The sequence below is a fragment of the Phycomyces blakesleeanus genome, assembly GCF_001638985.1.
Source record: "Phycomyces blakesleeanus NRRL 1555(-) unplaced genomic scaffold PHYBLscaffold_18, whole genome shotgun sequence".
Lineage (NCBI taxonomy): Eukaryota > Fungi > Mucoromycota > Mucoromycetes > Mucorales > Phycomycetaceae > Phycomyces > Phycomyces blakesleeanus.
The window spans coordinates 876,811-895,775 of record NW_017265151.1 but is presented as its reverse complement, the minus strand read 5'-3'; the positions used below and the strand labels follow the sequence as shown (position 1 = coordinate 895,775).

Here is an 18,965-nt window from a genome sequence, read left to right as displayed (position 1 = left end):
AAAGAGTGAAATATCATTATCCTAAAGGCAGGCCATATGGCTTGTATATCTATCTATAGGTGTATCTATAGATACGGATAGTATTATTTTTTTTGCTGCTAATACAACTACTATTACTATTACTACTAGGTATTTGAACTCAATTGATCGTACCATCTTACCATATACTGGTAGGAGTTATTCCCCACCTTTTTATTCCCCCATTTTCCTGTGCATGGATACAAAAAATAAAAAAAAACTTGTTCTCGAAACAAAGAGAGAAAGAGATGTTTCACAGCCATAACTTACACCTGGATCCTTAATAGATTTTAATGGTCTTTATAAAAACAGAATAAAGATACATTCGATAGAATATAAATATTCAATGCTCAAAAAGAAAGACATTTGTGACATTTCAATAGTACAACCAAAACAAGAGGGCTACCGAGAATAACCTAATCAAAACTACGATAGTCTGTGTGTGTGGGGAAAATATCGACCTCCACAATAGGTCTCCTTTCTTTTCTTTTTTTCTTCTTTTTCTTTGGTTGTACTATTTTATCGGCGAATCTAACTATTGCGTGAGAAGCACAGTCGACAATATATATATTGATATACAAACTCTTTGTACACTCTGTGCTGATGAGAGAGCTACACAAGATCAAAATCGGGAAACTGTTTGACAAACGGGATCATGAGGGAATATATACTTTTTCTTTCTTTCAAAAGAGAAAGAAGACTTTGTATTCAAAATGACCAAAAGCAGGCAATTTGTGGTAGTATTATGTAAAGAATATTCTAAATTGTAGACTGCCAAACAACACCATGAGAAAAAACACAAAGAAAAAAAAATTGTATAGAAGGAGAATCAAATGGTAAAGACAAAAAGAGAAATATAGTTGATCTTGAACCATATATTGATAGATAGCCAGATAGCCAAATAGTCAAATAGTCAAATAGTCAAATAGAATTCAACAACCCAAAAAAAAATTCATAAATATATATATATATACCACAAATCCCAACTTCAAAATCCCAATTATTCGAAACCAAAAAAGCATCACTCACATTCACCTTTACCTTTACCTTTACCTTTACACCACAAACACCATACATACAACACACATCATCTTCATTTAATGGTGGCATTCGACATACCTGAGATTCCGGCGTATGTCTACGAACAAAATATGTTCATTCAAGAACTAAGCCCTATCGGAGGGAGCTTAGTCGGATCATTCTTTGTCGGTTTGATCCCTCTCTTGCTTGTCCTGGTTCTGTTGGGTGTATTCCGTGTACCGGCCTACATAGCATCCTTTTGTGGTCTTATCATCTGGTAAGCCAATCAATTATTATTAATATGTTGTATGAACAAAGCAACAACCGCAAGAAACAAGTATCAACTAAACCCCCCCTTACTTCTTTCTCGATATAGTATCTTTATATCTATATTTGCTTGGCACATGCCCGCTCAACAGGCATTCCAGGCTATTGGAAATGGCATTGTCTTTGCAAACTGGCCAATTATGTGGATCGTGGTCAATGCAATGTAAGATTACAATACACTATTAAAAGCTCTTTGATTTCTGTTTTATACTAATTTTGTCCCCTCTTTATTATCTTAGGTTCATTTATAATGTATCGGTAGAATCAGGAATCTTTGATATCTTCAGGCGCTGGATGATCACCAACACTCCTCCAGATACTCGCATCCTTTTGCTCATTGTCGGCTTCAGTTTCGGTGCTCTTCTGGAAGGTGTTGCTGGCTTTGGTACCCCTGGTGCCATTTGCTCATCCCTCATGGTCTCGCTTGGTTTTGAACCCGCAGATGCACTTGTCTTTACTCTCATCTTTGACACTACCCCAGTTGCCTTTGGTGCTCTTGGTATTCCTGTCACAACCCTTGCTTCTCTCACCGGTCTGGACGTCATGGATCTTTCGGCAATGATGGGTCGTCAGCTTCCCCTGCTTAGTTTGTTCTTGCCCCTTTATGCTCTTGGTTTCTATGCAGGTAATACATATAAACTTTTTGATTTTTATTATATATATATATATATACATAACAGCAACAATAACAAGGTATCATGATGATACATATGATGACACACACACACATGTGGTGTTGGAACATCCCCCCCCCCCCCCCCCCCCCCTTTAACATATATATATATATATATATATATACATTTATTTACAGTTATTAATATTATCATGCTTGCTTAATCTAGGCTTCCGTGCTGGTATCATGGAGTGCTGGCCTGCTGCTGCTGTTGCTGGTATCTCTTTCTCTGTTATTCAGGTAAGAATCCTATACACACACACATATATATATATATATCTTTGTGTGTGTGTGTGTGTGTGTGTTTAAATATTAATGTGTATTTTTTTGATTTGTAATAAATAATAATAGGCCGTCTTTGCCAACTTGGTCGGTCCTGAATTGCCAGATCTTATTGCTGGTTTGATCTCTCTGCTTTCCTTGATTATCTTTGTTCAGTTCTGGAAACCCCCTTATCGTGCCGAGTACGAGGCTACTGTCGGAAAGATGCGCACCCAAGGTGATATCGAGGCCTCTGCAGGTGTTGCACCCGCACCGGCTGAGAACCACGACCGTCCCTTGAGCATCAGCAGCGGTATTTCTGCTGCCCCCAACACTACCGAAAAGGCTGTTGGCGAAGTCAACAAGCAAGAGATCGAGACAACCGAGAATGTGATGTCCTATGTCAAGCCTACCTTCAGAGAAACCCTTTTGGCCTGGAGCCCTTGGATTATCATTGTCGTTATCGTCATCATCTGGTCCTTTGCCAAGGTTTCTGAAAAGGGACAAGTGCTCGTCCATTGGCCCCAGCTTGACCAAAGAGTAAGTATAATCAACTAAGACTTGTTAGTTGTAAATATTTATTAATCTTATAACAAATTATATAGGTTTGGTTGACTTTGTACGGAAAACCTTATGCCGCAATCTGGACATTCCAGCCACTTGCCACCGGAACTGCTATCTTAATTTCCTTTTTCCCCTTTGCAGCCATTGTCCTTTGGTACGGTGCCCACCCTCGCGTATTCTACCATGCTCTCAAGGCCACCTACAGACAGCTCCACATGCCTGTCCTGACCGTATCGTTCATTATGGCCTTTGCCTACCTCTTCAACTACTCGGGTATTGTCTACTCTATCGGTCTCACACTTGCTTCGGTCGGCAAGGCCTTCCCCTTCTTGTCTGCCTGGCTGGGCTGGCTGGGCTGCTTCTTGTCCGGCAGTGACACCTCGGCCAACTCTCTGTTCGGTAACCTGCAGGTAGTCGCAGCTCGTGAGATCGGTCTGTCGGCAGTCTTGATGGCTGCTACCAACTCTAGCGGTGCCATTACATCCAAGATGATCTCACCCCAGAACTTGACAACCGGTGTGTCTACGATCGGACTCCAGGGTCAGGAAGGCAGGATCCTTCGCCGCACAATCATTCACTCACTTATCATGGTATGTCTGATTGGTGCAATGGCCTGTGTACAGCAGTATGGTATTCCTGGTATCATTCCTCACTACGAACATTAAATTAATTGAAATTACTACTACTACTACTATTATTATTGTTGTTGTTTTATTATCTTTCTTTGAATAATTTGTATACCTTAATCCTTTCTTTCAAAAAAAAAACCCCCCCAACACAACACAACCCCTCCTCCTCTTTAATTATTTATTTATTTACTTGTTTTACTTGATTATTATTTTTAATATCCCTTTATTTTATTTTATTTTATTTTATTTTATTTTATTTTATTTTCTATACATATTTTTACTTCTTCTTCCTACTTCTTCTTTCTTTCTTTCTTTCGTTCTTATTATTATTTTCAAAAAAAATTAATAATTAATTAAATATTTAAATAAATAAATACATAACAAAATCAAAACACACAGAAAGATATTCATTTTACATTTACATTTACATTTACATATATATATATATATATATATTTAAAAAAAAGAAGTGTATTATAAAACAATCAAACAATCAAACAAACAAACAAAAATTATAGAAAAAAAAAAGAAACAGAGAGAAAAAGAAAGATAATTCGTCTATAAAGAAGTGTATGGGATAAGAATAAGTAAAGAAGTATATAAGACAATTTTTTTTCTTTTTCTTTTTCTTATTGGTTGTCCATGGCCTTCATTGCCATTTCATAGGCAAAGAAAGTTGCGGCATTTGCAGGGAAAGCTCTGGCCATTGTGGGACCAACACCGTTGAAGAAGGCCTTGAAACCACTCTGCTTCATCACATTACGGAAGGCTTGTACGATAGTCTGAGATCTAATTGAGAAAAGAAAGATATGGTTAATACATGGATATACTACATAGTCAATTCAATATATATATATATATATAAGTACTTACTTGGCTTCGTTTTGGATACGACTCTTGAGAACATCTTGAGGATAGGCTGGAATCCAGGCACCAAACCCAGCAAGACCACCGGCTACCAACAGATCAGTGGTGCTCAATTCAGCATTGGGATCAGATTTCAAAGATTTGAAGACACGCTTAAGTCCCTCATAAGTCACTTGATGATGATATCAAAATTAATGAATGAATGAATGAATAAGTGAATTTCAAATTTAACAAATATCTTTTTATGTATGTATTTGTTACACACGCATATACACAGCCTATTGATAATAAATCCCTAATTTGACTTACCAAAGTAAAATCCATAACTAGGGGAATCACGCAAGAGAGTGATACCCAAACCACGGTAAATACCCTTGGCACCATGTTCACGTACAGTTCTGATACCACAATCAATCACACCCTTGTACTGATACCATTCTATAAGTCTCACTTGTCCATACACAAACAAAAGAAATAGATGTCTTGACTTACGGGGGCTTCTAACTTTCCCATGGCATTAACAACACCTCTGGGATCCTGAGTCTGCAATTTGACCTTGAGAAGTTCGATAGGACAGTTGAAAAATGCCATGACAGTACCAGCCATGCTTCCGGCAATTCCAATTTCGAGGAGAGAGAGGGTCTTGTTGGGATCATTTCCCTGCAACATACGTCTGAATTCACCATTGCACATGAAAACCACAGCATTACTTTTTTTTTTTACAAGTGTTAGTGCACACCAATACATATACAAGATATTATAATGATAATGATTGAGATTAGATTAGATTATGTTGGAATTATAAACAACGATCTGATTTTGATGCTTTACCAGAAACCAATACCAGCCAAAGGAGATGCTACTCCGCGATAAAGACCTTTGGGCTAAAATATATGAGCAAATCTATCTATATATCTATATATATTCGTTTAATAGGTTGTACATACGCCTTCTTGCTTGACAAGAGATCTAAAACAGTCCATCGCATTCTTGTAGATAGGTGGCGAGGGTTGTGTCTGGAGACGGACCTTGAGTGTATCAAATGGATGTCCTATTAATTGTTTGATTAGTTGAATTGTATGTATATATATATGATTTTTTTTAAAATAAAGATTTTATATATAAAAAATAATGATAATAAAAAGATCGGAAAAACAAATTGTGTTTATAAAACTTCTCTTAATAATAATAATAATAATATAAAAACCATCAATCAAGAAAACCAGTTAAAATATATATGTAATGTATTATCAGGATGACTCATGCTGACAATACCCCACACACACACACACACACACATATATATATATATATATATATGATAGCATAATAGACGAATAAAAGTAGGAATTATCATAGTTTTGAAACAAAGATAATGATAATGATTGTTACAAGAATATTATATGTATCTATCGTCTCTTACCAACTACAACCTGAGCCCAACCACCAGCTGTACCAGCGATCAAATCCTGAGCAAGCTTGGGAATAGCAAATCCCTGACTTTCCTTGGCAGCCATAATATTTCTGGGTGGTCAAAAGAAAAAGAAAGAAAAAGAGAGAGAGAGAGAGAAATTATGGTGTATTGAAATTGAGAATAATAAATTAACCCAAAAAAAAATAAAAAAAATAAAATAAAAAAGGTACGATGATCAAGATTTTTTTTTTGCTGGTAATTTTGAAATCAAGATGAAACCCAGAGCGGGGAATTTGAGAAAATAAGAAAGGAAGGAGGGGGGATAAGTTAAAGAGGAAGATTCTTGTTTAGGATTTTATATATATGATTGGATATAAATCTGCAATGCAATGCAGAAACAACAACAAAAAAAGTTAAAGGTCTATTGAATAAAGAATAACACTAAAAAACAAAGGACAATTTGTTTTTTTTTATTGTAATGCCTTTTATATAATGGAACAATAATAAAAAGCTACCATCTTGGTAGATATGTTGGAATTGTACGATTATGACTATGATTATGAGGTTGGCTGTCTGGAGTGGGTTGGCTGTCGAGTCCAATAATCCAACCCAGCCGGTCAGTAAACTGCTGAATTGGTTTCTCAAATAATCCGTGCGTTTCCGTATCATGATATGAAAGTCTATTGTTATTATTATTATTATAAAGATACAAAAAAAGAGGGGGGTATTCAGATGTGAGTTTCTTCTTTATTTTTTCTTATTACTGTTTTACTTACTGTTTTGCCCACTCAGTAACCACCTGCTGTCCATAGATCTTTCCTTGCTGTAACTTTGAGGCTGCAATATCAATTGCTTTTTTCCAAAAGGTTAGCAATGTCTCATAGGCATCTTGTTTCAATTGGTTGTGTTCTATTTAATTGAAATCAAATCAAATCAAATCAAATTAGATTAGATTAGCTTATTCTTATAATATTTTATATTTTAATTTTTTATACCTTTGGAATTCCATTCTGGTAAGCGATGGATCACACAGGTAGCATAATGAAGATAGGAGAATATTGTACCAGGAAACTCGTCTGACCGATTACAAAAGTGGTCTGCATATTCCAACACTGCTGACTATAAAATAAAATAAAATAAAAAGACATATCGATTAACCGTTACAATTATAAGCATCATATATATAAGCGAAAACTTTGTACTTACCACAAGAGACGTAAGAGCCGGTTTTAGTCTCTCGTAATTCTTATCTTCTAGTCGATCGTCTGTTTTTGATTCTGCTGGAATCAGGTCTGTCAGTTTGCGTTCAAGCTCAGTAATGACCAATGTGACAGAATTGATAGTAGGTTCTGGTAATTGAGCATCGATTTCGGATTGAAGTTGTGGATTTGAATCGACAAGATTTGAGATTAGGTCAATAAGAGTTTCTTTATCAAGTGTAGCTATTCAAATAAAAATAATGGTCAAAAGTCATAATGAATTTATTGTTATTATTAATTTGGTTTGGTTTGGTTTGTGTTGGGTTGAGTTGAGTTTTCTTTACCTAGTAATTTTTGAATTGGGAATTCTTTGACTGTGTCTTGTCGATTACGTTTTATGCGTTCTTCGATAGGTAGAGATGCTGATACTGCGCTACCACTACCACTATTATTTCTACCTCTACTACTGCTACTGCTGCTACTACTACTGCTGCTGCTGCTGCTAGTGGTAATTGTATTGGTGTTTTCACTAAAGATCATATCTTCATCTTCGGATTGTCTTCTTTTACGGCCTAATACATATATACATACATGCATATACATATGTAAAAATAAATGGAAATATATAGATTTAGATTTCTTTTTCTTCTTCTTCTTCTTCTTCTTCTTGGGTGCATAAATACATAAATATATGTACATAGTTTTTGGATTGATTGTCATTACCATGGACTGTTGATGTGTCTTGTGGAGGTGTGTAATGAGCTGGTTGTTTTGGTTTGGAAAGGTAATGAGACGATCGATAGAGTTGTTGCTGTTGACGAAACAGACTGTTCTGACTATGTGACATTTATTGAAGAATTTGTTTTTTTTATAAAAAAAAGAAATATATAAAAGGTGTGAATATATAAAGAGAGAGAGAGAGAGAGAGAGAGAGAGAGAGATAGGCTTTGAAATAAGAAGAAGAAGAAAAGGGAAAAAGGGGAGAAAGAATAAAAAGAAATATAATATATATATATATATATGATGTTATGTATAAAGGACTACTGTACACGCACGTATATATATATATACTGTGTGTGTGTGTGTACTTGTATTTATATTGGATAGAATATGATCAATAGATAGTGTATCTTTATCTCTTTCTTATTGGACCCACTCCCACTCCCATTCATGGCCGGTCACGGACATTGCGTGGACTTCTTCTGGCCTGTCACACCAGTCCCACTGCGACTGTTTCCGCTTTTGCTTGGTGTGGGCCAACACTCGTTTCTGCGCAACAATTTCGATGCTCTTCTTGACAATCAAGTCTGTTTTCTCGAGTTCTTTTGTTTCTTTGCGCAAGGTAGCGATGGTCTGTCTAAGGTTGTCCGCCCGCTCTTCTTCGTCCACCCAGGCCCCCGGGAACCGGTGATGGTCTTGGACAGGCTGGGTCAAGAGGCCGTCGGTAGGGCAAAATACAGAGGAAATGGCGAGTGAAACAGGTATCGGCCAGTTTTGATTATTGTGATGGTTATGGTGATGATGGTGTTCATAGGCACCTGGAAGAGCATATTCAGATGACATTATTGAAACAAATCAAAAAGAAATAAATTTCAATATATAGACAGATAGATAAGCAGAAAGAGTAAAGAGGATAGTAAAAGAAGACGATAAAGAAGAAGAAGAAGAAGAAGAAGAACTAAATAAATAAATATAAAAAAAAGGAAAATAAACTAAAATAAAATAAATTAATAGAAAGAGAAAGAGATATAAAATAAAGAGAGAGAAAAAAAGAAAGAAATTTAATGCAAAAAAAAATATCCCCTGCTTATTTCTCTCTGTCTCTCTGTCTCTCTTTCTATTTTACTCATCAACTCAATCGCTCGATGATTAGCTTAGTTGGTTGGTTGGCTGGTTGGCTGGTTGGCTGGTTGAATGAATAAATGAATGAATAAATGATTGATTGATTGATTAAATGGCTGGCTGACTCGCTCAACTTGTGCTCACTGGACCTATTGAAATCGCTGACTCATTTGCTCACCTGTACCTTAACTCTGGGATCTCCAACTCAAAAACAAAATATACTTTTCTTTATTTCTTTGATGTCAGATAAATGTAAGTTGATGTATATGATGTATGTGTGTATGTGCATGAGTGTCCTTTTGTACTTTTTCTAATGAAAGCAAAATCCCGTGTTTCCCACAAGGGGGTAGAGGAGAAGGGGAATAGAAAACGAAACAAAAGGAAAGGGGTGGGGAAATACTACCTTGGAATCTAATAGGAGCAAGAAGAATCAAGAGTAAAGAGTGAATAGTGAAGATTAAAGGCTGGTGAGTAGGTTGAATTGAACTGAATTTGATACTATACTATACTATACTAAATGATATGATAGGATATGATTAAGTAAAGTGTAGTGTGTAGTGTGTAGTGTAGTAGAGTATAGTGCAGAGTATTTCTGGGTAAAAAGTTGGGGAGGGGAGGGGGGAAAGGGGAAAAAGGTTCATTTTCAACATTATCAAGTATACAATCACACACACAAAGTATATAAATATAGAGATTATTAGCAGCTGACTTGTGAGGCTGACTGTCATCTGTACAGAACCAGAGATAAACCCATCTACCTTATTGTTATTGCCTTTTGGGGGTTATGTATTGAATATTAAACTACAATAGTCTATTTAAGCAGGCACGTCAAGAAACACAATCAACTTCTTTATGACATACACATATTTCATTAATGGTCTTTGATTTTTTCTTTAAAATGTAAAAGTGTATCAATCAAGGAGACCTTTAATATTATATCGCTGGTTGTTTCTTTGTGTTTAATATTCAACAAAATTGACTCTTTTATTTATTTATATGTTGTATGGCACCTATAACATAACATACTTATTTACTTACTTAATATATATAATACTCGTGGAGTTCATTCTGTGACTGTTGCAAATGTCAATTTATTAACGAGTATTTATATAAAAATGTATATGTTTTGGAATTGCTATTTAACCAAATATATTAATCTTTTTATTAAAATTAAAACAAGAGAGATATAAACCTGATGTAATGAATAATAAAGTCAAGAAATTGAAACAAATACAAACAAAGCTACACACCAAAAAGCATTCAAGAACCCCGTCTAATTCCATATCTAATCTTTGAGCCTATTTTATTTGTCTATTGATCAATTCCTATCTTCTTATTTCTATTAGTGTATTATATTATTTGTATTCAACCAAGGTAACACTCAGGAAATGAAGTCAAGAAACGCGTGATGAAGTTTTTTTTTCTTTCGGTTTTTGAAATACAAAAAAATAACCAAGCCGATATAAAGCGCCTTTTTTTTTTTTTTTTTTTTGTATTGCTCTGTCATAACTCAAATATTTTTGCGCTATTTTAAAAGAAAAATTAAATTAAATAACCTCAACTTGTGCTTAAAGCGCACATTTTATCGCACCAACATGTAGCACCATGTCAGAAATGATATTTCTACTTTTTTCTTTCTTTCTTACATTTTTGTCAGTGATGAGGATGGGTGATTTGTGCGACATTCAATAATTTATTACGACACCAAAAAATTAAAATAATAATAAAAAAAAAAAGTTCTAGAGCCAAATCTATATAAAAAAAAGAAAAAAGAAAAAAAAAAAGCCAATCGGACGCTATTAAATCTATATAATTCATAAAAATTCCACTGTGTCCGCATGACCCGCATTTTTATCGTCCCTTATTTCACTCCCCCTTTTTCTCTTATTCTTATTCTTCTTTCTCTTCTGCCTCTCTCTTTATATATATATATTTCTATTTGTTAATTTTGACCTTTTTATTTTTATATTATATTTTTTTTTATATATTAATAATATATTATTTATTTATTTATTTTATTTATTCATTTCAACAACTTCTTCTTCTTCTTCTCTTTCTTCTTCTTTATCTTACTATTATACTCACTGCTATTATTTCTATTGTTTTGATTGTTCATTAACTTCATTTTTTTTTGGTCTTTTAAACAAGAAAAAAAAAGCAGAAAAAAATACCCAAGAAAATGTCACGATTACCCAGTGCGATGCCAGTCTCATCAGGCATCCTTCCTCCAAAGTCAAAACTCGCCCGACAACCGTCTATGGACTTTAGAAAAAAGAAACAGCAGGCCGAACACCAAAGTCATCCTCATCCTCCAACCACAGTAAAGTCGACTCGATCGACCAGAACTCCCTCCATCTCACGTGCATCACTCTCATCCTATGCCTCTCAAGAGGACAGCGACTCGCCATCTCTGTCAAGATACTCTATGAGCTCTGTTGGGTCAGTTCTGACTGCCATGACCTCTCCTCGATCCTCTCTCACATCACCCAAGCCAAACAATACCCGTCGTCCACTCTCAGTCCGACCTGTCTGCGAAAGCCCAACCCCAGCAGGAATCAGAGTAGGCGACAGAGTGGCTGTGGATTCAATGAGCATTGTCGGCACCCTCAAGTTCCTGGGCACGGCCCATTTCAAGGAAGGTCTCTGGGCTGGTATTCAACTCGACATTGTCGGCACCGGAAAGAATGACGGATCTGTAGGCGGGTAAGAATATTATATATCTATTTCTTCCCTTTTTTTTTTTATATTATAGAATATACAGAATTATATACTACTATATTATATAATATTTATTTGTTTGGCATTTAATCTACACACACAAAAAAAAAACAACAACAAACATAACCAAAATACATAATTATTATATACACAAGAATTGAACAACACTTAGCACTATATGAATAACAAACCATAACAATAATATTTACCTGTTCGTTTTATACTAATTTTGCTGTTGTTGTTGTTGTTGTTGTTAGGGCCCGATACTTCCAGTGTCCTCCAAACACTGGCCTTTTCGTCTTGGCCTCAAAGGTCGCCCCTCTTGACCGGGACTCGGATTCCGTGAGATCGCTCTCTCCTCCGTCCCCGCAGCAGCACCGCTCTTCTGTAAACCAGATTTCGGCTGGGTCGCGCGCAGCTCGATATATCGGTCTAACCGCCACTCAACTCACACAGTCTCAATCCTCCAGCCATCGTCCGACCCGTACCCCCCAAACATCAGTTCCACTCCAACGCAACAAATCTTATTCAATGGTATCACCACCACCTCAGCAGCAGCATCAGCAACAACAACAAAGTCAGAATCAAAATCTAAGTCTAAATCAGCGTAGGGCCACTACCATCGGAATGCCATCTCCCGCAACAACCCCAACATCTACTAGTGTCCACGACGACGAAGATCCTCATGACGGACTTTTGCTCGAAGAAGAAGAAGAGCACATGCTGACCGACACTCCAGTTCCGGCAAACCTGGCCCTTTCCAAATCAACCGATCCTTCCTCAATTGTCGAAACCGAATCTGCACATGCCCGTCTCGAAAGAGTTCTCGGAGAAGCTATCCAGCAGGCTCCCGACGAAACCGTCATTCACCTTCAACAGCTCCAACTCCGCGTCGAGGTCCTCGAGGCCGAAAACAAGTTTCTCAAACTCGAAAACGCCCAGAACAAGACGGCCCAGCAGATCCTCGAACGCTCCTTGCTGCTGCGTAAAAAAGACGGCGAAGACGAAAGCTACTTCACGCTCGAGGGCCACACGGCTGTGGTGCAGGAGATCCGGGACGAACACGCCACTGCGATTGCGGGCTGGGAAACCAAGGCGACCGACTGGCAGCAGGTCCGATCCGGCCTCGAGTCTCGCATTACGGCTTTGGAGCTAGAGCAGTCTGAACTCGTCCAGGAACGCGATCGGCTAGCCGAGCAGCTCAGCGAGTCCAAGCGCCAGACCCACCAGATGGAACACCGGGTCCATGAACTCGAGCAGCAGGTCGCTGTCGCAGAGGCCAATGCAGCCGCCTCCCAGGCCTCCAGGACCGCAAACACGACCACCAGCTTTTACTCGCAGGACCCCGAGGAGCTGCGCGAGCGCCAGACCCAGATGGAAGTCGAGATGGAGGAGGTCCACGAAAAGATGGGCTCGCTCATGGACGCCATGCGTGCCAAGGACATGTTCCTCGGCAAACTCTCCGAACAGGTCGAAAGCCACCGCAACATGATCGAAGAAAAAGAGCGCGAGGTCCGCCGTGTCAGAGCCGACACTGACCGCCACCAGAGAGAAAAAGAGCGGTACCGCTTGGAAGCAGACGAGCTGGAGAAGAAACTGCTGGAACACCAGGACTGTGCAACCAAGGAGCAGTTTGACAAGATCAAGCGCGACCTCGGACTTGCCCGTGACAGCCTGGCAAAGGAAAATCTGGCAGTCGAAGACTACCGCAAACGAATCGAGAGCTTGGACGCCTCGGTCGACGAACTCAAAAAGGCCGGCATGGAGAGCATCGAACTCTATGAGAGCTCGGTCGAGCTGCACAGAGTCGATATGGAGGCCATCAATGCCAGTCTGATGGACGAGCGCCGCAAGGTAACCGCACTTGAGGCCGAGCGTGAAGATCTGCGTAAAGCCGGTTTAGATGCCATCGAGGCATACGAAACCACAATTGAGGAACTTAAAAAGGAGCACACGAGTGGCCGCGAAGACGAGGCCTCGCAGCGCAAAGACATGCAGACAACGATCGCCAAACTCAAGCAGGAGATCGAACAGCTGGTCAACAGCAGCTCGAACCCAACCGAACAGGTTGAAACCATCAAGGATGTCTGGGACTCCGAGCGTCGTCGTCTGGAAGACCAGTTGGCACTAAGCTTGGACCAGCTCTCGCGCGAACGTGATTCCCAGACCGGTCTCAAACAGGAAACCGAAAGTCTCCGTGAGCAGATCAAGGAGGCCGAGAAGATCGCCAAGGAAAAGGCTAAATTAGAAGATCAGGTCGGACGACTCCAGACCGACTATGACGCTCAGCTGGTTGCACGCAACAAGTACCTCGAAGACATCAGAGCATCAGTCGAGAGTCAGAAGAAGACCGAGGGAGAGCTGAGACGATTGACAGAAGCCAAAGAAAAGGCCGAGCGTGATCTTGCGTCTGCCCAGGCTCTGCTGCAGCGCGCAGAGGCCAGTCTGGCTGAGCTGAGACAGGGACCTGTAGACACCGAGGCGATGCTTAAAGAGCGTCAGCAGCACACCAAAGACATGGATACACTTCGCAGTGAGATTGAGCGCCTAGAGGCCCAGAATGGAATGCTGGCCAAGCAAAAGGAGGAGGCTGAACACGCAGCCAAGCAAAAGGACGCTCGGGCAGATGGAGGAGAGGAGTGGAAGAAACAGGCTGAGAAACTCAAGGTTGAGAATGCACGACTTGCATCAGAGTGTGACAAGATCTCCGAGGCGCACAAGCAGGTTGAGAACGAGTGCTTGAAGCTGATGGAGGAAGTCGAGAAGCTTCATGCAGAAAGTGCGATCTTTAGCCAGCCAGAAGACATCAGTGGTGATAATGATGGAGAGGAGAGAGTGAGAAAACTCCAGGCTCAGTTGGTAGAATCCAAGAGACAATTGGATCGCCAACAGACTGCTCACAAGGCCGAGCTGGCTCAGGTCCAAGAAGCCCAGCGCAAGGAACATGATCGCAACACGGCTGGTTTGCACAGAGATATTTCTGAACTCGAGAGTCTGATTGAGTCCAAGATTTTCAAGGAGGCCGATCTTGAAGAGGTGCTGGAGCACGAGCGTAAGCAGACAAGCCGTTTGCGTGATGAATTGAGTGACATGAAAGATCAAGTCAAACGACTGCTCCGGGAAAGAGAGCAGCAGCAGCAGCGACCTTTGTCTTTGTCAGAACCCAAATCATCACATTCACGCAATAAGAGTAGTAGTATAGATACCATTAGTGGGCTGTACTGTGAGATATGCGAAGTTGCTGGTCATGATCTCATGGGCTGCAAGGCTGTTGTGCCTGAGGCTGCCAAGCTCAATATCGACCATGACAGTAAACAACTGGTAAGCGTTAAAATAGAGTCTAATTTTTTTAAAGCGTATGTGTTTATGGAGAGGTTGCATTTGATTAACCACTCTTAGCTTTGATAGTATTGCGAAAACTGTGATGAGAATGGCCTTCATGACACTGACCACTGTCCTAACCAGAACGAAACGTTCTAAAACCAAAAGGACGTTTTATTATCATTATTTATATTATTTATATTATTATTTTTTTGCTTTATTTATTTATTGATTGAATTTCTTTTATATTCTCTTCCTCTTCACTCCTTTTGGGTCAACAAAACACCTCTTTACCTTTTTCTATTACTTACCATTATTACCAAGATTCCCAAACCCTTTTTTTTTCCCTCAATATCCCAAATACCTTTCTTTTTTTTTTATCATTTACATATTTTCTTCTTCTTTTTCTTCTCCTTCTCCTTCTTCTTCTAACCTTCACAACCACAACCACGCCTCCATCATTATCACTTTGTCACCACCATCTTACCTCTTTCTTCTCTTATTTTTTTTTCAGATTACTTTTTTTTGTTGTTGTTGTTGTAAATGCTTCTTTACCTCTTCTCTATCAATCTCTATCTAGCCTTTTCTTTTCTTTTTACACATTTTCTCATGTATAAAATAATATCACTTTTGTTTTTTTGAAACTCTTTGAAACATCTAATGGTATAATAATAATAATAATAATAATAATAGTAATAATAATAATAATGTATATATATATATATATATATGCAAGAGAGAGAAGGATACCTCCTTAATGTTTTGCAGTGAACCATGTAAGTAAGAGTTATGTATCTAACTATAAAGATGGAATTGTAAGGGATGAAACTGAGCCTAAAACAATTAGAATTGTCAAAAGACAAAGAGAAAAGGAGCTATAAGAATTCTTTGCCAGTAAACCTTTCTCTACACCAACTATCCATTTTGAACCTTTATTTTTCTTCTTCTACATATTGGAATATGTATATATTTTATAGATAACTACATAATCTATTTATCTATATAAGAAATAAACAGAAAATATGGTAAAGAATCTCAACAAGAACATCAGCCAAAAAAAAAAAGGCAGCGAATTTACAGATACATAACGTACACTATATATCGTCAAGGTACAAAAGTTGACATTATATCTCAATACCAAAGGTTACACTGTAAAAGTCTCAATTTTAATTATTATTATTATTTTGATCTCAAGATAAGGCTATTCCTTTTGACGGAAAAAGAACAAGTCCGCCATTAATCTAATTTGTTTCAAAGCCTCCTCTCCTCTTTCAAAAACATCGTCTTTTTTTTATATATATATATTTCTCACACATAAAATATACCATGTGGGAATAAATAAGTAAATTAAATGCTCTTTCAGAAAACAAAGATATTGTACTTGCTTTAACCAGATTGATCAAATTAATAATAATAATAATAAAAAATTGTATATATTTAAAGAAAGAAGTACAAGGCTTAAAATCATATTGATTGTGTGAACTTGGAACACAAGAAAGTTAAAGGAACATATATATATATTGGGCATTTCAATAAAGTAAGATTTTCTTGTCAATTAAAAAAAAAATTAAAATCAAGAATGAACCTTTTTTCATCTTCTTCTTCTTTGAATGAATAAATGTAATTTTTAAGCTACCAATATATCCATTGTGTGCTGCTTGTTTGTAGCACTTTAATTTGATATTGTGATATAAAGAAAAGACATAGTATCAAACGACTTTGAATGTGTTCAGCCTTTACACAAACAATAATTACTTGACCATTACTATACTTGATCCTTGGCACATAATTGTGGAAAGTAACACAGGAATTCTTGAGGATCAAATAATAAATGATAATAAAAAAAGAAAAGGGATTTTCAGGAGGTGATCAAATGATTTATGCTGGTTTATCCAAGATGCCCTGTTTTTTTTTTGTTATTTAGGTGCATGATAAACGCCATAATAGAGTGTGGCTCATTGTGATAGTGCGTAGTCCTTTCTTACATTGCTGTAAACCAACGTCATACTCATTCAGGGTTGCAGGGATAGTATGCAGTCGAAGAATCAAATACACACAAACACAGACACAGACACAGACATATTGAGTTTTATCCTTTCTTGCAGATACGATTATGATTATGATTATGAAAATAGAAAATTGTTTATTCAGGTTAACGACTCTATTGACTATCTTTTTTTTTTTTTTTGGCTGTGTCAAATATTCTGCGTAGCGCGTTACTCATTGTAAATATGAGAGAATAAGATGATAACATGTGAAATTGAAACCAGTTTAATAAAGTCTACAAAAGCAATTTGCGGTTAGTTTAGGAAAAGGCCTTCAAAGGAATATTGGATATATCATCGTTAATCAATCATTCTTGAATAAATATTTAGATATCTAATTGGCTTACGAATACAGTCAAGTAATTCTTATTCTTATTTTACTTTTCTAAAGATTTCTTTATGTAAAGCCCATTCCCAAAGTTCAAATCTTTAGGCCTAATACAGTTTTGCGCTTAAAAATACAAAAATATTGGAATTCAATAAAGTTTACTGTTTTGAAGCTATTGATTTTAATATATATATATATATATATATTTGTAAACGATATCTGCCTCTGAGAGTAAGAAGCTTTGTTGTATATTTTGTATGTGCTGTATAAAATTTGCAAAGGATTTTAATAATAAGAACCAATGTTATATCTATATAAGCAAAAGTCTTGTATTTTTCAATTTTTTTATATTTTAAATACCCTTTTATCTACAAAAAATGTCTTGTCCTTAAAAAATGAGTCTCGTAGTAAGCCAATTTTTTGGTCAATTATTGTTTATTGATATTTATGAAAAAGAAAGATACAAATATGTATTGCTGTAATTTGTGAAGTTCCAATTCTATTGAATCCGAATATCACACGTCACTCATTGAAGAGGATGTATTTAATGCCAAAGAAGAAGAGATATTGATTTGTAGACAATCCTGCCAGTATTGGATGATTTACGATTTAACAAAAAAATATTAAAAATAATGTTTGAGATTTTCAGTTCTTGAAAAAACCAAAAACGGCCAAAACGGCCGTGCGTACCTCTTGTAGTGTAACTCCTTTAAATGGATTTTAAATAGGAGCCGTTTAAAAAAGCATAAATACTTGGATTTATATTCTCTTTTTAAAAAAATAATCGTTTAAAGAAGTTCGTTTTACTTTGGGCAGCAAACGGCCGTGTACGCTTTAGATACTATGCAATCACCAAATTACTCACACACTGAATATTTTCTTTCTCATAGAACCTTATAGAACAATAGACGTCACCTAGAAATAATAAGTCACGTATCCAATATCCTTCCTAACACTATGAGCCATTTTTGCGGTGACTTTTCTTTTTAGCCGCCTCGGTTTTCTCTCTCTGATGTGACTTTTTTATTTCAACCCCAAGGACTCTTTTTTCATATGGCGTCATAATTTTAAAAGCCAATAAAAACGATTTAAAAGTCATTGACTCATTTTTCAAACACCAATCATTTTAATTTTCACGTTCCGTGACTTTCTTTCAATTGCAAAAGGTCGTACAAGAATTGAACCATTTTGTCTATAAAAAGGGGCCAAAAGTTTGCAAATTTTTCAGATCTTTATTGTGGCGGTTATCTACGTAGTCTGCTCATAGATGTGGCCTTAGTAAACCGGTCGAAAGACTTTCACAGTTGAAGACCTATAAACCAAACTATATAAACCACGCGATGTCTATGCAGGTGTAGAATGCTGATAACCTATCTGTTGCCCACTGCGAGTTTTTTGAAAATTTTCTCGTCCAACAGGGAGATCCCACATTCATCATTGGCTGGCCACCAATGGTAAATAAATTCAATAAAATAAATGAAAATGAACCAATCAAAATTTATATAAATTGATTTTCTCAAATCATTTTATATAGATTTTGATTTTTTTTTTGTTTTTTCAATTTTTGTTTTGTGTTTTTTTTTTGTGTTTTTTCAATTTTTTTTTATAAATTAAAAATAAAAAATTAAAATTAAAATTAAAAAATAAATCAAATAAAAAGAAATTAAAATTAAAAATTAAAAAAATAAAATAAAATAAAATAAAATAATACACTCACACTGAAAAAAAAAATCGACCTG

At 36.9% G+C, this 18,965-nt stretch overlaps 3 protein-coding genes across 3 annotated transcripts; 1 reads left to right on the top strand and 2 right to left on the bottom strand.

Annotated features, from left to right (window-relative positions):
* Window positions 1-1,118: 1,118 nt before the first annotated feature.
* Window positions 1,119-3,528, top strand: PHYBLDRAFT_148565 (hypothetical protein; the record flags this gene model as incomplete). The annotated part of the gene is made up of 6 exons (XM_018432109.1): window positions 1,119-1,315; window positions 1,415-1,528; window positions 1,605-1,990; window positions 2,208-2,278; window positions 2,390-2,839; window positions 2,905-3,528. The coding sequence occupies 6 exons, from the start codon at window positions 1,119-1,121 to the stop codon at window positions 3,526-3,528; spliced, it is 1,842 nt and encodes a 613-aa protein (XP_018288688.1).
* Window positions 3,529-4,121: 593 nt separating this feature from the next.
* PHYBLDRAFT_24309 (hypothetical protein) lies at window positions 4,122-5,876 on the bottom strand (the record flags this gene model as incomplete). Its single annotated transcript, XM_018439837.1, has 7 exons — window positions 4,122-4,281; window positions 4,366-4,531; window positions 4,669-4,786; window positions 4,885-5,068; window positions 5,191-5,243; window positions 5,307-5,410; window positions 5,783-5,876. 7 exons carry the CDS (start codon window positions 5,874-5,876, stop codon window positions 4,122-4,124), a joined length of 879 nt encoding a protein of 292 aa, XP_018288687.1.
* Window positions 5,877-6,203: 327 nt separating this feature from the next.
* Window positions 6,204-8,563, bottom strand: PHYBLDRAFT_79529 (hypothetical protein). Its single transcript, XM_018443473.1, has 6 exons — window positions 7,696-8,563; window positions 7,317-7,544; window positions 6,980-7,215; window positions 6,769-6,892; window positions 6,550-6,682; window positions 6,204-6,453 (listed from the first exon to the last, which is right to left on the bottom strand). Exons 1-6 carry the CDS (start codon window positions 7,817-7,819, stop codon window positions 6,285-6,287), a joined length of 1,014 nt encoding a protein of 337 aa, XP_018288686.1. The 5' UTR covers window positions 7,820-8,563; the 3' UTR covers window positions 6,204-6,284.
* Window positions 8,564-18,965: the final 10,402 nt, after the last annotated feature.